Source organism: Eleutherodactylus coqui, chromosome 1 (assembly GCF_035609145.1).
Source record: "Eleutherodactylus coqui strain aEleCoq1 chromosome 1, aEleCoq1.hap1, whole genome shotgun sequence".
Taxonomy (NCBI): Eukaryota; Metazoa; Chordata; class Amphibia; order Anura; family Eleutherodactylidae; genus Eleutherodactylus; species Eleutherodactylus coqui.
Window position 1 is genome coordinate 297,148,702 of NC_089837.1, and position 20,831 is coordinate 297,169,532.

The window sequence follows — 20,831 nt, forward strand, 5'->3', positions numbered from 1 at the left end:
GATGTCGGTATAAAAAAATAACACAGGAAAAAAGTACAACAAAAAAGGCGAATGTGAACATGTCTCTAGCCAGAGACTTCAGGGTGAAGTGTTTTCAGGCCCACGTGCTGCAGTACCACCGCTAGCCGCTAGATGTCCTCTGTCTCCCGGCGCTGTTTAGCCGTAGTTCCATGGATGGCCGCTGTGTGTCGGCTCCCTGCTCCCAGGTGTAGTTCCCTATTGCTCGGCTGGGAGTCCCCTTCTCTCGATGCGGCCTGGGCGGAGACAGGAGCCGGAAGTCGGATCCACAGACACCGGAGTGACCGGCGGGCACCGGGAATACTGCAGGAGAGTTCGCCATGTCCGGGTATATCCCGGGACAACTCCCGGTGGACCGGAACCAGGAGCACGAGTTTGTCCGAGCCTATGAAGGCGTGCTGGAGAGATATAAAGGTACCGGCGATGGCGTGCACATGATCGGGGGAGGGACGGTGCCCGACCGGCTACACTGTGCTGCCCGGGCTGCCATTGGGCACAATATAGGTCTACACTGGGGGGAAAGACGTCGCCTGGCCTGGCAGATGTAGTGACAGCTCTGCCAGCCTGTCACTGCCGTCCTGTCTGCCCCTACAGATGTAGCAGAGCTGATGTGTCACTTAGTCTCCACAATGTTGTCTTCCAAAGAACTCTGCAGTTCTACTTAGATCACTCTGTGCCAAGTGACAAACTCACATCTGCTACACCAGTAGTTATACAGTGCATGGCATTGTCAGAAAGCCGGTGCATGAAGAATGGGGACCAGACCTGTCTCCCCTCTGTCTGTTATACTTTGGGCTGCGTGTTTCGGTGTCGGTGCGGCACATCATGGAGTGTGCAGGGTGTAACGCCAGCCCTGGGTGTAGCAGCAGTATGGGCGAGGGAAGACATAAGGTGCAGATGGGTGGCACAGCAATGAGTGTACGGCTGATGGAAAATGTCTCATCCCCCAGGCAGTGCAGGGGTTAACTCCGAACCATTATTTGCCCGTCTGATACGTTATTGCCGCAGTACACTATCCGTTGATGTACAGTCTCCTACAGTCGGAGGTCCGGCTGTCGACTAACAATAGGGTGGCTCGTTGCCAGTAACGTCTTAATCAGAAGTCGGGTGACGCGCTGTGTGACTTTAGAGGATGTCGCCACTCTACAGGCACAGAGGTCGTTCTTAAAGTAGCAGTAACCATTTTTAGGTATCGCTGACAAAACGGTTCTCGCTTCCTAGAGTTCAGATGCCGCTATCTGTAGATATTGTATTATGCGGTCATCCTATCAGTGGCAGCTCAAGGGTTAACCTGCTGTTCTCAGTCCGCGGCGCGCCTCTTACAAAACATCCCACTTTTTGTTGTTACAAAGTTTCTGCCAACTTTTGTATGTTGCTGTAACTTCCAGCAGGTTATATATACCTCCCCCAGCCGCCCGGTAGGATATTTTATAGCATAGGATGGCGCCATAGTTGGCTGCTGCCTGGTATCTGCAGTCGTGGCTGCGAGGGGCTCTACAAGCTGATCCCGGATGGGACTTCTGAAGGCTTGTGTCTCGGCACTCATGGACTCTACGGAGAAGGGGTCTGAAACTGTCTAGAAGGAAAAGTCATTGTTACCCGTAGCAACCAATCGTGGCACAGCTTTTGTCTCTAATAGTGCTCATGGGTAATGAAAGCTGTGATTGGTTGCTATGGGGAATGGGACCGGTTTACTTCTGGACTGCTGCGGTTGTGTATTGTGTCCATATAGCCGTCCACAGGACAGCGTATGTAAGAGGGCAGTAAATGATGCGGAAAGGAGCTCCATTGTGTCCACAGATAGAAAGACTGCCCCCTCTTATCGTTGGGGTCCGCCATATTAGATTGTGGAGGGAACCTTAACACAGTTTGTATTAGACAGAGGGTCTCCTGTATAACTACTACTACAACACATGGAGTGTCCATATTGCCTGCTTACACAGATGAGCGCCAACAGATTCCGCAGTACTTTACAAGTCAGAGGGTACATGTACAGACAGTATGAACCCATTAATGACCAAGCGCCATTAATATACAGTGCTTGGTCCTGGGCTTTAATCCTGGCCAATAGTTAATATAAGGTGCGGGATTAAGGCTCTTGCAATCAGGCGGGAGCAGGTCCAGTTCTCGGACCACAGTTGAAGACCCAGAGGAGAAGGGACAGGCTGTTTCTAACAGCTTGTGTCTTCTCCCTTACAAGCTGCTCAGCGCTATGTACAGCAGGGGTCCCCAACTCCAGTCCTCAGGGACCACCAACAGGTCATGTTTTCAGGATATCCTATAGTAAGAACACCTGTGGTAATGTCTGAGGTGCTGACAATAATTACATCACCTGTGCAATACTGAGGAAATCCTGAAAACATGACCTGTTGGGGGTCCCTGAGGACTGGAGTTGGGGAACACTGATGCAGAGAATGCAGGAAGAGGCAGTGCCATTTCCTGCATGGGACCTCATGATCATTGGCGAACCCCAAAACATCAGAGCTGCAAGGTCTTAGCGGACCCCTAAGCAGCCCTGCCAATGACTATTGTCACTATAGGAGGGATGGTTTTTCCTGTAACTGGGGCTCCTGTTGATGCTCCAGCTAATGTGGAAAACTGGGAATGTCCCCCAGAGGTGTTATAAGACATCATGGGAGACATAGATGTTAAAAAAAAAAAAAAAAAAAAGTTATAAAAATAAGTAAGAAAAAAAATTAGAGAATAAAAAAAAAAAAAAAAAAGAAAAATAGAAAATGATCCACCACCGTTGTCAACCTACACCGTCGCCATATCGGCTCTGTAACCCGAGATTATACAAATCATATATCAAAATGTCTAAAACAAAATGACAAACCAATTCCTGTACTTTAGTTTAATATAAATATAACAATTTTGTTTTAAAAAAAGGTTTTTTTTTGTACCCCTAACGAAAAAAAGTTGAATAAAAAGCAGTGAAAAGGCGTAATAAAAATGGCCCTATATTAGAGATGAGCGAACGTACTCGGTAAGGGCGATTTCGCAATCGAGCACCGCGATTTTCGAGTACTTCACTACTCGGGTGAAAAGTACTCGGGGGCGCTGTGGGTGAGCGGGGGGTTGCAGCGGGGAGTGGGGGGGAGAGGGAGAGGGAGAGAGAGAGGGCTCCCCCCTGTTCCCCGCTGCTACCCCCCCACTCCCCTCTGCCACGCCCCACAGCGCACCCGAGTACTTTTCACCCGAGTAGTGAAGTACTCGAAAATCGCGGTGCTCCAGTCCTCAGGGACCACCAACAGGTCATGTTTTCAGGTGCTCGATTGCGAAATCGCCCTTACCGAGTACGTTCGCTCATCTCTACCCTATATGTGATGGAAAAAAAAACTGCAAAAATAATTGTGCCAGGAAAAAAAAATAGTTCAGTAAAACCACCACATGGGTCAAACTGCTAAAAAGTGTTTGGTCCTTTTAGGCAGATGGCGGGGATTTGTCCGCGTATAAACACACGCGGAAAACAAATCGCGGCATGCTCTATTTCTGTGCGGGTCCCGCAGAGGCCCGCACAGAAATGTCAGTAGTGACGGGTCGGCTCCGCTCTGTGCATGTGGCGGCTGGGCAGCAGCCGGCACACAGTGCAGAGACAAGATGCCGGGAGTGGTTGAACCGCAGGGCTGTGCAAGGGCACGGGTCCACATCCCGCCCCGAGAATCTTCGCAGCCTGATCCGACCCGGCCGTCAGCAGGCGGCCTGATAAAAATAAAATACCCTCTGTGGTAGCAGATGCTCTTTAGAGTGGTGAGTCTTACCACAATAGTCACCCTTCAGTATATACATCTGGTCATATCACTATAGGAAATATCTCACCCCATAAGCCTTATTTTGGGGTGCCAATATAAGATGTGCTCTGTGTGGAAATTTCCAGGGAATAACAGGCCAATGCTTTTGCCCCCCTGTTATAGCTATCAGTTGGGGTCTTGGCACCTGGACCACCACTAATGGAAACTTCTGACAGGCAACAGGTTTTTAATCCTTTCCAATCCAATTTCCCTGCCACCCCGCACACTCCCCTCCTCTTATTTTGGGTAGGAAAGCAGTTTGTGGATTCCTTGGAATTACTGAACAGAAGCACACAAAAATAACTTGTCAATAATGATTTTATTAGCAATTTTTTAAAATTAAACGTAAGTTGTGTGTGTTTTACATCGGGAAGATTATTTGTAATAATCTTCTAATTATAATTATATTGATATTACATGCATTTATATAATGAGACTATTCATTTCTAATTTCTCTAATGATAGATAGATAGATAGATATCCATCTCTGTACAAAAGTATCCTATAACTGCATGTATAGCACATGTTTCTAACACCATGCAGGACAGCGCTCTGATGTCGACGGCTGGTCTGCCTATGTATATTACAGTATGCCGGACAGTGCAGCTCCGATGTCAGAGGCTGGTCTGCCTGTGTATATTACAGTATGTAGGAATGTGCAGCTCCGATGTCAGAGGCTGGTCTGCTTGTGTATATTACAGTATGCTGGACAGTGCAGCTCCGATGTCAGAGGCTGGTCTGCTTGTGTATATTACAGTATGCTGGACAGTGCAGCTCTGATGTCAGAGGCTGGTCTGCTTGTGTATATTACAGTATGCTGGACAGTGCAGCTCTGATGTCAGAGGCTGGTCTGCTTGTGTATATTACAGTATGCTGGACAGTGCAGCTCTGATGTCAGAGGCTGGTCTGCTTGTGTATATTACAGTATGCCGGACAGTGCAGCTCTGATGTCAGAGGCTGGTCTGCTTGTGTATATTACAGTATGCTGGACAGTGCAGGTCTGATGTCAGAGGCTGGTCTGCTTGTGTATATTATAGTATGCTGGACAGTGCTCGGATGTCAGAGGCTGGTCTGCATATGTATATTACAGTATGCTGGACAGTGCAGCTCCGATGTCAGAGGCTGGTCTGCATATGTATATTACAGTATGCTGGACAGTGCTCCGATGTCAGAGGCTGGTCTGCATATGTATATTACAGTATGCCGGACAGTTCAGCTCGGATGTCAGAGGCTGGTCTGCCTGTGTATATTACAGTAGGCTGGACAGTGCTCCGATGTCAGAGGCTGGTCTGCATATGTATATTACAGTTCCGATGGAGCGCTGTCCTGCATAATGTAATATACATATGTGGAACAGCCTCTGACATCGAAGCACTGTCCTGCATAGTGTTAGAAACACGGTCAGAGCAATATTTAATAAAAAATATTGAGTTCATTCACCCATTACTTTGCACTCGGTATTTAGTGGCCATAAGTACATGTTTACGGTTGTCAGGTGCAGCCGGACGTGAGACAGTCCGGGGTGTGTTGTACTGAGCAGACGTGAAGTTATTTACAGTCGTGACATCAGCTGCAGGTTTGCCAAGGATGTGCCGGCATTGTTACAGCGCTGTGTAAGTTACAGGGCTGGGCAGTGTAGGGTAGCAGCAGGGGTAATGATTTTTTTATGGGATGTGTTATTCTAGGGCGAGTTGGAATTCAACATTTGCACAGAAGCTGTTTCTAATTTAGTAAGTACTTGGGTAAAAGTTGAGTATAAATCCGTTCCGGGAAGCACTGCAGCCTCCAAGACTCTACATAATGATATACAGAAGGAATTTGACAGGCTTACTTCTTAAAACTTAGAGGTGTCTGACTTGGAAGGTGCGGCAAATCAGCATAGGTGTGTCTGCCCCCGGGATAGACGCTGAGAGGGTAAATCAGGTGTGTCCCAGACACTTGCTTCCTTCCTGCATCTGTCAAAGCACTACAATATGGGGAAGGGGTAGCAATAGTCAAACCTGATCAGTTGTTCACCACTGGTTGGGATGTAACGCTACTGATTAGGTGCATAACCAAAGGCAGTGGACTGCAGGAAATGTGCAGCATCAGTAAAGGTTATCTGAGATCATTGGAAAGGGAGGCTGCTTACAAAATGCAATACCCTGAAAGGAGTAGAATGTGCTGATATCGCTGTTCATTGCTGGCCCTGACGAATCAAGGCTAAAATGTTGCCAAAAATGTAACAAAAAAACAATTTTAAGATCAGTCCACATGGGAAGGAGCTGCCGTAGGTCTGAACTACTGATTTATGAAGCTAAAACCTGCAGTGGTTTTAAGTACCAGACAAGATGAGATCTTACACCTCTCATACAGACATTCTAGACCTTTTAAAGTTTCCTGCACGGCAGTTTCTGTTGAGGATTTTCCCAGTGGATTTCAGCTCCCTTCAGTGTAGAAGGGGTTAAGTCCGCAGTGAATCCGCATGAAATCAATGTGGATCTTCTCACACTTAAATCTGCAAGGAATTTTTATTCTGGAAAGTAGTACCTGCACTTTTACCGTTGGGACGCTTCTGCTCCATCGGCTGTTTTCGGCTCTTTCCAGCAGCTGAAGACGGTCCCATATAGTGCATATATAGAGCTATATGGGGCTGTCTGCAGCTGCTGGAAGGAGCCAAAAACGTCTGATGGAGAAGAAGCGCTCCGAAGCGAAAGTACAAGTACTCTTCAAAGTTTTTGTCTGCCTAATCACAGACCTTGGCTCTTGGCTACACATGTGGCCACAAAATGTGTTCTGATTCTGATCCATCGGAGTTAAATAGCGGCCTAAGTAGTAAACAAGCATCACCTATGGGTATTGGCATATGTAACTGGACAGTTGCTGCGTTCATCTTTATCCTTCCCAGGGCTGCATCTGAACGGTGCCTTTTTCCTGCTTGCCTAAGGCCTCTTTCACACAGGCGACAGTGATATCGTCGCAAGGAAATCACAGTGATATCGCTGCTGTGTTTTGTGTGCTATTGCTGCGTTTTCTTGTGGCGATATTGCAATTTTGTAGCACTCTTTTGTTAGGATTTTTTTTTGGGGGGATGGGGGACTTGAAATATAAGACCTACCCCGAAAATAAGCCCTGGCTACATTTAAAAATTAAAAAACTGCTCTGGTGCACTTGTCTGTAGTCTTCAGCCAGACCTTCCTGGTGAGGGGGTTCAGAAATCCCGCCTCCAGGAAGCGCTGGCTCTGATTGTCTGAGTCCGGGTGCTTGATGCACCAATCACAGCCATCGCATTCACGTGTAAAATACGCACAGAGATGCCCAAAAGTGCAATGCACATCGTACAAATGTGCAGCGCAATTGTGAGTGTAAATGCACTTATGCTCATGTGAAGCCAGCCTTAGACTGCAGTTTCTGTATATAGTGATATGTAGAACGTAGTAACATAGTATGTAAGGCCGAAAGAAGCCTATTACCCCCCCCCCCAATGTTGATCCAGAGGAAGGCAGAAAAACCCAAATGAGGTAGAAGCCAATTTTCTCAATTTTTCCGACTCCAATCTGATAATCGGAGTAAACAACCCTTCTGAAGCTATTAATGATTATAACATATAATATTGTATTGCTCAGGAAAGGCGTCCAGGCCCCTCTTGAACTTTTATTGAATTAACCATCACCACGTCCTCAGGGTGGATTCAGACGACTGTATATCGGCTTGGTTTTCACGCTGAGCCGATATACGGTGTCCTTGTCTGCAGGGGGGGGGGGGGGGATGGAAGAGCCAGGAGCAGGAACTGAGCTCCCGCCCCTCTGCACTATTTGCAATGGGAGGAGTGGGACGGGGGCAGAGCTAAGTGCTGGGACTTAGCTCCGCCCCTGTCTCGCCCCCTCCTATTGCAAATAGTGGCAAGGGGCGGAGAGGGGGCGGGAGCTCAGTTCCTGCTCCTGGCTCTTCCAACCCTCCACCCCCGTTCCCCGCAGACAAGGACACCGTATATTGGCTTGGCGTGAAAACCGAGCTGATATACGGTCGTCTGAATCCACCCTCAGGCAGACAGTTCCACAGTCTCACTGCTCTTACAGTAAAGAACCCCCTTCTATGTTGGTGATGAAACCTGCTTTCCTCTAGACGTAGCGGATGCCCTCTTGTTACCGTCGCAGTCCTGGGTATAAACAGATTATGGGAGAGATCCTTGTATTGTCCCCTCATGTATTTATATGTAGCTATTAGGTCGCCCCTCAGCTGTGTTTTTTTTCTAAACTAAATAACCCCAATTTTGATCTCTCTGGGTGTTGTAGTCCGCCCTTTCCAGAAGCTGCAGAGAACAGTGCAAAATTTTAATGTTAAAGCTTACTGCAACAATGATTGCTGAAAATACTTGCGTTTAAGTGAGAAAGAAATCCCCCCCCCCCCCCAATGTGTCCAAATTCTTTAACACAGAAAATTGTGAGAAGGGAAAACGCTATTATATAAATAAGCACTAAAATGAATTTCAGTACTAAAAATGTGTATTTGGTAATATTTATTTTTTGCTCTTCTGTTTCCTTTTGAAAGTCACAAAAATGATCCCACATGTTGGTTAAAGGGCGCATCTGGTTGTGTTTTGTGTTGGTATTCTCTTGCTCTGATTGAACTAGGGTCCCGTTCACACCACATATATTAGCTATGGTAGCATGTGCTTGAAGGATAAAATAAAACATACCCGCAAGTGCAATGCTTTGGGGTCAAACTTGTGCAGATGTTTCCTTTTGCCACATGTTGCTGTAAGAAATACCTAGGCTGCCATTCTTATATGGAAACCAAGTATACATGTATATACACTATACAAAGTATATACAGGTAGTATTTCTCTCTTGCTCGCCTGGAAAGGCTTCCATAAAATAAATGGTGATGATGGAAAATGGGGCAGCAAAAGTGTTTTTTTTCCTGCATTTTGCATTGAAGTTAATAGAGGCAAACGATTAAAAAAAACATGTTTATTTAAAAATATAGATGCTGACTGAATATACATGTTTGGCTATTTTTGACTGTTTTTAAAGTAGTGTTCCCAACTTATAACACCAGCATATGCCATGAGTGCTGATGGACAGGTGCAAGTACTAGAGTTGGGTAATAGGGGATCTCTGACCCACCTGGTAATGAGGCTACCATTTCCAGGCGGACTGTGAATAGAGCGGTGGGAGCACATGTGCAGCTCTCTCCCTTCACTTCTGCGGAAGTTATGGAAATGGCCGAACGTCTGGCCTACTATGGGACCCGAGCCACCTCTGTATGGCTCTGATTCCAGAAGAAGGCCGCCTTCCTTCTTGTTCCATTCTTTATGTATCCTTTGGGAAAGAATTGTATTGAAAGCATTGCTCCTAAGGGCTCATTCGCCTCCAGGAAGCGATGGCTCTGATTGGTTCATCCAGCACTACTCAATGCAGCGCTCAACGAACCAATGCGAGGGTTGTGACTGGTTCATCCATCCTGTATTGATTGGCTGAGCAGGGCTTGAAGGACCAATCGCATTGTGGAGGCGAGATTTATGAATTAGCCAAATTATTCTGCAGTTCAGTCAATTAATAAATCCCGCCTTTGCAAAGTGATTGGCTGAGCAGAGTTTGAAGGACCAACCAATGCAGAGCTGGATGAACCAATCACAGCCCTCACACTGGTGCATCGAGCGCTACATTTCAGGCAAGAAACTATTATGGGAAAAATGCTTGAAAAAACCCCAACCATCCTACAGTTTTCTGCATTCTGAATAAAAGAACAAAAACGATAAAAACAGACGGTTTGTAGTGTGTTTTATAATTCCCTATTGTCTTCTAACATCTGGCTGTGGTGGTTTTGGCCAAAAAAGGCAACACAAACTTGTTTTTCAATAAAAACCTTTGTGTGCAGGCACTCTTAAAGGGGTTGTCCCACGAAAATATTGTTTTTGTTATATCCAACCCATAATTCTAAACTTTTTTGTACTTATTAAAAAATTATTCTACACCCAGCTATTTCAGGACTACTGTTAGCGCCTCCTACTACTTCTATCGTGTGTCCACCTCAGTAGTTGTTCTACGGTGGTCATGCATGCTCAGTGGAACGGAGAGGGAAGGTAGACTCAGCAGGTGGAACATGAACTGCACCGTGGAAGCCATTCTGCCTCCTGCAGGCGAATATTAGAAATGTTACTGTGAATTTGCGCTATCCATATTTTAGTTCCAGTTGTTTAGACTTGGTACATTGCTATTAGTCGTCAAGAACAAGCTCCATCTTACATAAAATACTTGGAAGGATTATTTCCGTCGGGTATGTGGAGCGCTCTAGCAGTAGCTGGGCCGTCTAGTTTACCAGGTAGGTGACACGTCTGGGGATTGTTCGTTTCTGGAGCGTCTACGTCAGTGATCACATGGACAGCTGGCAGAGCGGTTGTCTGCGGCACAACAAAATCTCCGGGATTTACAGGGACTTGTCATTTCCTGTATATCAGAAAATAGAACCGTGTAAGGAAACCATTGTGTGCAGGAAAGGAAACTACTTGTATATACTATGGGATTAGAAGAGAAGCTGCAGCTATGTAGGCTCCTTTACAGCAAATTAACAAATGTCGTCACTGCAGACGAGCCGCGGAATCCGCGGCCGACACATTCGCATTACAGATCTAGAACACTGCGGACAGGTACGCAGGGGGCACCGGGTCGGATCCTGCATGCGGAATCTGACCCGGCCATGTGCATTTAGCCTAAAGGGAAGAAAAACGTTGCTGATCTTGCACTATACCTGTACTGTGACTCTTAACCACCGGTTTTACTGCAGATCCGCTATGGAAATTCTACAGCAAATCCTCAGTATTTCCACAATGTGTGAACGCACCCTTTTAAAGCTGCATAAAATCCTGAACGATGAGTGTAAACAGCAGCCGTTTCGGAATGGAGAGGGGTGGGGGAGAGCGAGGAGTGAAATCTCCTGCTGGCCACTCTGTCAGCGATCCAGCGATACTCGCTCCTGTGTAACAGCATCAGAGCGAGTACACACAGAGACGAGCGTCGGGCTTCGTTTGCCCAACATTCATCCCGTGTAAATGGGCCTTTAAGCGGATATATTTTGGTAATAAGTGATCCTGCCTCTGGATTCAGATGGGGAAACAAATCGCCATATGGCCTATCGTAATTAATCTACTGTGAGCTCCATGTCCGGAATTACCATATATTATGTATGTAAGATGGTAAATTGTGTTCTAAACCACAAAAGAGGGGCCTTAATGAGTTCTAAACCACAAAAGAGGGGCCTTAATTAGTTAAAATAAAGTGTATGGCCGTAGGGAAGAACTGGTCGGACCAGCTGCTTACACAGGCTCATGCTGCGCATAATGGAACAGGACACGTGGCTGCTGAATTATATCTATTGTAGCATTCTGCTGGTAACCTTGTGTCTCCATCAAAATGCCTGTTAGATCAGATCAACCAATCAAAGTTTAGCTACGAACTGAACGCTGGATTCTGTGATTTTTTTTTTATTTATTTTTTTTTATTTTTTTTTCCAGCTTTTTTTTTTTTTCAAAAAGGCCATTATATTTAAAACTGTATGGATACATGAGGCATTTTGTGGCATTAGTTTGCCACCCATGTACACAGATGGCAGAATTTGGTCAAAGTGACTTGAATGTAAGAACCAGATAATCCTGTCCACGGGCGATATTTCACAGCGTTACATGCAGTGATAATCCGCACGCGGGTAACTCAATGAACACTTTCCATAGGATAACTGTTGAAAGTGCAGCTCGATGTACATAAGTGGAAAATCGTGGAGATCTTCCACTTGCGTGTAAAAATCGCGGCATGCTGCGATTTTCTGCAATGAACCTATCCTAATAATAGGTTCATCACGGAAAATCGTGGTGACCTAATGCTCCCCTGTGGTGGTATATCGCAACGCACATGGACAGCCAGCCTTATGGGCAAGGTTGAACAGCAGTCCAAGCATATAAAGAACATAGATAGCTCTGTGGGAATAATCCTGTTTACCCAACCATATAGATCATCAGATCTATGCTCACGTAGGACCAAGATAGTGTTTTTTTTTAAAGGTCAAATAAAACCCCAAAACTAAAATATCAGCATATTATATATCTTAAAAAATAGAAATAAATAAATATAACCTATTGGCTTCTGGATTGGTCCACCTCATGTAATTTGTTACGTTCTGCATGACTCTCTTGGATGTTTATGCCCAATAGAGATCTGTGACACATGGTTCCATGTGAAATTGGCCTTATACTGTGTGCACTTAGCCTTTAGGATATATCATCCATAGCATACCAGTCGGGGTCTGCTACTGAGGACTCCAGACGACCAGCTGATGACCTGCTGCTGCTGCGGACGCCCAAACCTGCCAAAAGTGCCATTTGTAGCTCAATGGCCTGGCTTGGCATTTCAGCGCTCTCCCATTGAACAGAACACCTTATGCCATCCACGTGTAGCCAGGTGTCCATTTTTTACTTTAATTTTGTCATTTGTTTTTCACATCTACAAAAAGGGGAAATAGGCCCAATCCTTCTATATGCACGTCTAATCAACAGATTCATGAAATATGGACCAGACGGCATCCGAGTGCTGTCCGTTCTGTTTTTTCGCATCCCTATTGACTTGAATAGGTGAGTCTCATCCTTACCTACACGCGGGCGATCGCAATTTCAGACTTGTGAACATGCGATTTACCTTCGGATGCAAGGTGTCTTTCAAGCCAAAACACCTCGCATCGCATCTGTGAGGTTCCGATCCTCTCGAGCGAAGAGGATCGCAAGTGTTTTTCCATTGTTTTCAGTGGGAAACATCGCATCGCACTCGTATGCACATCGCTTTCAATTGCGGAATCCACGATTGTCACCCCTCTGGACGTTATGCAGTACTTCGCACCTATTAAAAACAGAACATTCACATATCCGCTAAGATCAGCAGATGCAGATTACGATTTCCGCGAGCGGATTTAAAATCGTAGCATTTTCTATTTTTTTGCGGAATCTGAAGTCAATGGAGACCCAGACCATCGGCGGATAGGCTTCGGGTACACTTGTCATCACCTAGCGACGGCACAGAAAAAAAAAGTACTAAAAAAAAAATCTATACTGCATATGACCAATGGTGAGTGTCCGTGGTCACCCACAATACAGAAAGAGAAGGTACGCGTGGTCGCGGGCCGGGGTCAGAGCCAGATTCCACTGCGGGCTCCAACATGCGGAATCTGACTAGTTCGTGTGCAGCCGGCCTTAAAGTCTGCATGTTTTTCTGTGTTCACACCCTGAGTTTCCAGCCGAATTACCTGTATTTCACGGATAGCACCTATTATAGCTAGTCAGGATGGAGACATGAGTTTTAATTGGCACGGACTGGAGTTCTGTGAATAAGCTGTACCTGCGCTGTCCGAGGCATGTTGTGCCCAATTTAGCAACTAAAATTACTGCAACATTTTGACTGCAGCATGCAACATGAAATTTTGTATCGATGTTCTGCATAATGTAACAAACCCCATGCACCTACAGTGAAGGCCGCAGCAGAACACAGAGCATGCTACACGTTGCAGAATGCCATAGATCTCACTACAGAATCCATTCATGGCAATGAGTGTATTATGCGGTGAAAATCTGCATCGGAAGTAGCATCAGCCTACCTGTGGGTTGTGGTGCGGATCATACCCTAAGCTGGTCACATTGAAATAATAAACTATCACAATAGTGTGCTTCTTGGCCAGGTCCTCACATGATCTATCTAACCGTATGACACTGTCATTTATAGGCTGCACCTATTCACATAGGGGCTGAATAATAGCATGGTAGCTCTTGTATGCGACTGCTCATCTCTCCGTACAGAACAGGGTGTGCATGAGGTACTAAGAGTGACTCTTTATAGGGGCACAGCGGTCATGACACTTTTTTTAAGGGCTAATTAGGGCCAACACAAATTTGAGGGTACATTATTGAGTACATTTCTGTTATGCAGTATAGTGCCCTAGTATAACCTGAAAATATAGGCCATATAGTAATGCTGCATTATAACCTGGTCATACATGTGGTAGTGCGCCTTGTGTATGCTGCTCATACATGCAGTATATTGCCCCAGCGTATCCTGCTAATACATGCAGTATATTGCCCCAGCGTATCCTGCTCATACATGCAGTATATTGCCCCAGCGTATCCTGCTCATACATGCAGTATATTGCCCCAGCGTATCCTGCTCATACATGCAGTATATTGCCCCAGCGTATCCTGCTCATACATGCAGTATATTGCCCCAGCGTATCCTGCTCATACATGCAGTATATTGCCCCAGCGTATCCTGCTCATACATGCAGTATATTGCCCCAGCGTATCCTGCTCATACATGCAGTATATTGCCCCAGCGTATCCTGCTCATACATGCAGTATATTGCCCCAGCGTATCCTGCTCATACATGCAGTATATTGCCCCAGCGTATCCTGCTCATACATGCAGTATATTGCCCCAGCGTATCCTGCTCATACATGCAGTATATTGCCCCAGCGTATCCTGCTCATACATGCAGTATATTGCCCCAGCGTATCCTGCTCATACATGCAGTATATTGCCCCAGCGTATCCTGCTCATACATGCAGTATATTGCCCCAGCGTATCCTGCTCATACATGCAGTATATTGCCCCAGCGTATCCTGCTCATACATGCAGTATATTGCCCCAGCGTATCCTGCTCATACATGCAGTATATTGCCCCAGCGTATCCTGCTCATACATGCAGTATATTGCCCCAGCGTATCCTGCTCATACATGCAGTATATTGCCCCAGCGTATCCTGCTCATACATGCAGTATATTGCCCCAGCGTATCCTGCTCATACATGCGGTATATTGCCCCAGCGTATCCTGCTCATACATGCGGTATATTGCCCCCGCGTATCCTGCTCATACATGCGGTATATTGCCCCCGCGTATCCTGCTCATACATGCGGTATATTGCCCCCGCGTATCCTGCTCATACATGCGGTATATTGCCCCCGCGTATCCTGCTCATACATGCGGTATATTGCCCCCGCGTATCCTGCTCATACATGCGGTATATTGCCCCCGCGTATCCTGCTCATACATGCGGTATATTGCCCCCGCGTATCCTGCTCATACATGCGGTATATTGCCCCCGCTTATCCTGCTCATACATGCGGTATATTGCCCCAGCGTATCCTGCTCATACATGCGGTATATTGCCCCCGCGTATCCTGCTCATACTTGCAGTATATTGCCCCCGCGTATCCTGCTCATACTTGCAGTATATTGCCCCCGCGTATCCTGCTCATACATGCAGTATATTGCCCCCGCGTATCCTGCTCATACATGCAGTATATTGCCCCCGGTATATCCTGCTCATACATGCAGTATATTGCCCCCGGTATATCCTGCTCATACATGCAGTATATTGCCCCCGGTATATCCTGGTGATACACACGTCTGTTTCTGTAACGCTACTTTTAAACAGAGTGATGGGTGTCCGGCTGACTGACTTGGAACGCTCTCTCCTTCAGCAAGTCTTGTGAGGCTCTGATGCCTCCTTGGACTGGTCTCATCGGTATAGATTTTTGGGGGACTGGTTTTACTGGCTCAGCAGCTGGTTGTGGGACAACCAGCAACTGGTTTATGGATTCCCAGCTGTTGGTCTCTCCCTCAACTGGAATTTCTGGTGTCTGCTCAGTTTGTCTTAACCCTTCGTATTTCTCAAATACTTGAAACAACTGCATGCCATAAAATCTGAGGCATATCTACTGTATGTTGCATCCGAGGGGAATTTTAGGAGAATTTGAGTTCAGATCTATGTATTATATGCCTAAAACTATCCCTCCATTCTGTGTACTGGAGTTCATGGAACTTCCTGTTGTGGAAAGCTGGGATTTCACAGGAAATTGTTCTCCTTTTGTGCAAACCTAGTTTATCATTAGACATGTCAGACGTTCTGCACGAGGGGTTTTGTATGTGGTTTAGGCTTGACCTCAGTAAAACTAACCCTGCGCCTCCATCATGGGTGATGGCTGAGAACCACGCTGAGAAATGTATGTTTAGGCCTCTTTCACAGGAGCATTTTCAGTGGGTATAACTCCCGCACGGGGAGCACACAGCAGTAGGCAATGCATTAATGATGCCCGTTCTGCTGGAATATACCCTTACCATAGCAACCTACTATATTCTAAAACCCCCATTTATTGTCTTATGGATCAGTAATGTAGCAGTGTTCATTAACCTTAAGAGTATGTTCATGCCGGGCGTAGATGCTACGGATTTCTTTAGGCACTTTCAGTACAAGCTGTGGGGATGAGATTTAAAGGGGTTTTCCAGGCAACAACTATTGATGACCTATGCTCAGGATCACCCGGCTTGCTGTCAATGTCAAAGGTGACAGGAGCGGACGTGCCCTGGCTGGCTTTACTTCCATTGAAATCAATAGGAGATGAAGCAGCTACTGCAGTTGTGTGGCCGTCCCCAGTATCGGAGATGGAAGTCCTGGAAGTCTAACAGCCGGCTTCAGCTCACATTGATTTCAGTGGATGTGAAGCCAACTAGGGCACGTCCGCTCCCATCCTCTATGACGCTGACAGCAGGCCGGGCGATAGGCTTGTTGTTAGGCATTCCGAGTGTCGAGTCTCCGGTCATTGACTACTAATGACCTGTCCTAAGGAGAGGTCATCAATAGTTTTTGCCCAGCAAACCGTCTTCTGTCCACATGGTGTGAGAAAAATCCATGTGGAGTTGACACCCCGTAGGCTGCAGGTCTTAGATCCACAGAATGTCAGTCGTTTGCTTCGCATTTGAGCGTGCATTTCAACCAATGCAAATGGTTAAATCGGTGGCAAAATCCACACCGATAGGTGTGCATCTTCCAGCTGCGTGTATGCAACGGATAGGGCCCACGTGACTATACCCTAAGGGCTGGTTCACATGGGCTTATATGCCACATTTTTACGCAACTGAAAACTGCAACTGTCCGTTCCTGTGGGATCTTAAGTGCATAAGTAGAAGGGCCCATTGATTTGCCGTGTATTTGTGTTGGCCCATTCATTTCAGTGGCCTGTTTTGGTTCATAATACGCATGAAAATAAACATGCTGCATTTTTTTTTCACGAGATTCAACAGTGCGTGAAAAAGTAAGCACTTTTGAATGAACCCATTGAAATCAATGGGCTCTATTCACTGTGTATTATGTGCGTAAAAAGGGAGTGATTAGATTAAAATAGAGACATGCAGATAATAAAATTCTGAAATATAGAAGAAGATCTGGTTTACCATAAGTGGACCTGTGCTGGATGTGAACTGCTGATTAAACCGATAGGAACTGTATGTTGTAAATCCTTGCAGACATATCTGCTTTCGAGATGTCATACAGTATATATTAAGGATATAACAATTTATAGTGAGTTTGAAATAAAAGAGCGACCACCTGAAAGTAATAGTCAGCAAGCCACATGAGAGGTACTGGTGCTTCTATAGTGGGTGTACACTATGGTGGATTTTACTGTACTGGTCACTTAAGAAGCTCATACGTATGTTATATGCATTCAAAGGGAACATGTCACATTGAACACGCTGTCCGTACTGCAGGCATGATGATATAGAGCCGGAGGAGCTGAGCAGACTGATATATAGTTTATTGGGAAAGATTCAGTATAACTTGTACTTTATTCATTTCTATCTCTGTACATTCTGAGCTGAACAGTCCAATGGGTGGAGCTATTAGTGATTGACAGCTATCTGTATATGGCCCCCTGCACACCTGCGAAAAAGCCTGTGTGGAAAACAAATTGCGTCCTGTTCTATTTTAGTGCGGGCCTCACAGAGTGGCAGCAGTGACGGGCCGGCTCCGCTCTGCGCATGTGCCAGTTGGCCAGTAGCTGGCGCATGGCAGAGATGTAAGACGCCAGGAGCGGGTGAGCCGCAGATCTCTGCAGTGTCATGGGTCCGCATCCCGCCTTTTGACAAAAAATTTAATGGACCTTCTTATAGTCAATGGAGGTCCATTTGACGCGGTTTGGTTCCATCACTGAATGGATTTATTCGGCCAGGAGGTGCAGTTTTCCTGCTCCGTTTGGGAACTCCCGAATACTAATGTTAACGATCTCTTAGGCCTGCTGCACACGAAATAGTCGGATTCTGCATGCAAGAGCCCGCAGCAGAATCCTACTCGGACACCGGCCGGCGGCTCTGCGTACCTTCTCTTTCGCGGACTCTCGCCGTCGGACGTGCGCAGTACAGATTTTATTTTTAAATATTTGTTTTTCCAACGCCGTCACTAGGCAATGATGCAGGTACCTGCAATTTATCCGCAATGTCAATTGCAGATGGGCTGCGAGTTGGACAGTCCTCATTGACTTCAATGGAGTCTGTCCATGTGGATTCTGCACAAAAATAGAAAATGCTGCAATTTTAAGGCCCAATGTCAATGGCACGCACATATTCTGAGTGCGGAATCCCGCACAGAATCCGCCTGTGGCCATGGGACATTTTCTCACCTCCTTGGAGCCAGCACGGGTCTCCTCTGTCACGGCCGGATCGTCTTTCTTCTGCAGTGGATGCATCCGGACTCGCCCAGCATATTTTTTCTCAAAATCTCGTGCTTTTCCGCAGATCCACAGCACGTCCACAGTGTCGGCTACGGGTGTGCCGCGGATTGGACGGCTACCATTAACTTTAATGGAAGCCGTCCGTGCAGGAATCCGCAGAAAATAGAGCATGCTGTGATTTTTCTCCCACATGTGCAATTCGCATGCCGGGGAAAAAATTATATCTTGCTTTAAATTGTTTTGTGGATGCTAATGCATCCCTATGAGCTTGACTTGCAGATCTCCCGCAATTGAATCCGCTTGCGGAAATCGCAATTGCTATCCACTTATTATCTGCGCGGGTGACAACTGCAGATTCCATACTTGAACTCCGGTTGTGTGAAGCCGGTCTTATACGGTCTCTGTCCCCATTAAATTATACATCAATCTGCTCAGCTCCTCCTGCTCTATAACATGATGCCTGCAGATAGGACAGATTGTTCAAGGTGTCCAGTTACCATTATTTCCTGAAATTGGATCTGTTATCAGTCCTTTGGGAAAAGTGCGTCTTTTTATAAAATTTTATTTTATTTTTTTAACAAATCTACTTGTACCGTAAACTTTGTGCCACTTTAGAAGGCTTAGCTCTGTGGACTTCGGCAGAATGCCCTTGTGAGTGGTGGAATATTTGTAGAATTTGAAGGATCTGCTCTTTTGGGATGGTAGGATGCATGTGTGTCTGTAATCCTCTCCTTTCACCGTTCTCCTCTCTCCCCTGAACCTGCCAGCTGTCCGGGAGCAGGTGAGGAAACCCAATCTCCCGGTCGCCACACTTGTGTTCAGCTACGACATGTGTGGACCGCTTCTCCTGATATGTCATTTGGTCCCTGCATTCTTCTCATTGGGATGCTGGCTGCATCAGGAGTGCCTGTGGATAGTTCAGTAGTCTAGGGTCGGATGTACTTACAGAATGGCTCCCATGTATGGCTTATGATCGCCATGGGCTGCTGGCATCATAGTTTGCAGTAATTACAGAGTTCTGCTGCCGTCATTGAAGTCTTTGGATGACCTCTTGATGCTCGCTGACCCTGTGTTTGCATAGTGTGGGGGTTGGAGCTTTGGTGACAGGGATCATTTACCTTTGTGCTTCCTGCTGAATGTCCACCGGAGGTGACCATGACTATCAACTACAGGAAATTTCTGCAGGACCTAAACAAGCTTAAAGGTAAGTACGGACCCTTTCTCTATGGAGGGGTAAGTACAGACCCTTTCTCTATGGAGGGGTAAGTACAGACCCTTTCTCTTATAGCTGCATGCTTGTGTCTTCTAATTAGCTTTAGAGCTCATGTACATTACAGAGCTGTGCAAGCGTCTTGTGCAGAAGTGCATGGAGGCTGAGTGACTTCTATCTAGCAGAGCCGGACAACCACTGTGCACTCCTATAGGCACCGTTATATGCATAACGTTTGATGGAACGTGCTATGTATCAAGCAAGAGGTGCAGTAGAGTCCCCGTGTTCTTCAACAGAAGCTCTATTACAGCTCTGTAATATGGACATGCAGTTTAGTTTAAGATTAAAACATTTCATATGCTCGAAAAACTTGTTCTCGTTGGTCAAACTTTTTTCATTAGTCTTAAACTTAAATTTTAATTTTTTTTGCCTTTTCTCTGGATCAAGACTGGGGGGTAATAAGTTAAACTGGATGGACATGTCTTTTTTCGGCCTTATATACTATGTTACTATGTGAAAACTCCAACCAAACGAGCAGTAAAACAGTCCCATGGTCCTGCCTACGCAGCGCATCTATGTCTACTAGCCGGTGGCTTTCATGCTGTCTGTCAGCTCCTGTATGTCATCTGTTTCATTTCATCTTCTCTTTTGTTTTCCTATCTGTGCTTGTCCTTAGTAATTCAAAAGGCCGCCTGAGAAGAAGGTATCAAGCAGATGACATTGTGCCTGGTATCATTTACTAGCGGGTTCATGTGACTGTGCCCTACTTGTTCTGTGCTTGTGTATATCCTCTTCTCCCCATAGCACTTGTGCATGCTCACTATCACACCGCTTGTCTTCAAATGTGTATGTACATATAGACATCTCTCTTATAGGGGGGTTTCTGAGTTATTTTATATAGTTTTAGGTTCCCTGTGGCCAAGACTATTTAAAACAAAATTTTCTCCTCATGACTGGGCCATCGTGTCGGAGGTCTGGCGCTGCGGCATCTGATAGGTGATGTCATCTGGACAGAAGGTTTGGTGATGTCACGTAGGCTGCTAATGTAGAAACACCTGGCAGGTTTACGAAACGTCACCAGTGACATCCCTAACAGGGCTTCTATTGGCTGCAGTGGTCACATGGGTAAAGAACCCACATAACCGCTACAGTGCTTGTAAAGAGAAGACCAGCGGACCAGGTGGGCGCGGCAGCAGGAGGTGGGCATTGTGTGATGGTGTTTTTCTGCACTCTGCACCCTCCCACTGCCGCCAATAACTTGGGAAACCCCTTTAAGATACCTTTACACGGAG

General features: G+C 46.1%; 1 protein-coding gene across 15 annotated transcripts in view; it reads left to right on the forward strand.

Annotated features, from left to right (window-relative positions):
- Positions 1-268: 268 nt before the first annotated feature.
- Positions 269-20,831, forward strand: part of MACF1 (microtubule actin crosslinking factor 1) — a 184,512-nt gene continuing 163,949 nt past the window's right edge. For 7 of the 15 annotated variants that reach the window (XM_066573920.1, XM_066573971.1, XM_066573929.1 and 4 more), the window contains exon 1: positions 269-432. In XM_066573920.1, the coding sequence (XP_066430017.1) occupies positions 339-432 (94 nt within the window). In that variant the 5' untranslated portion in view covers positions 269-338. Of the gene's footprint in view, positions 433-19,469; positions 19,534-20,831 lie in introns of those variants that run through there. The other 8 variants (XM_066573948.1, XM_066573979.1, XM_066574015.1 and 5 more) reach the window with 4 other exon arrangements.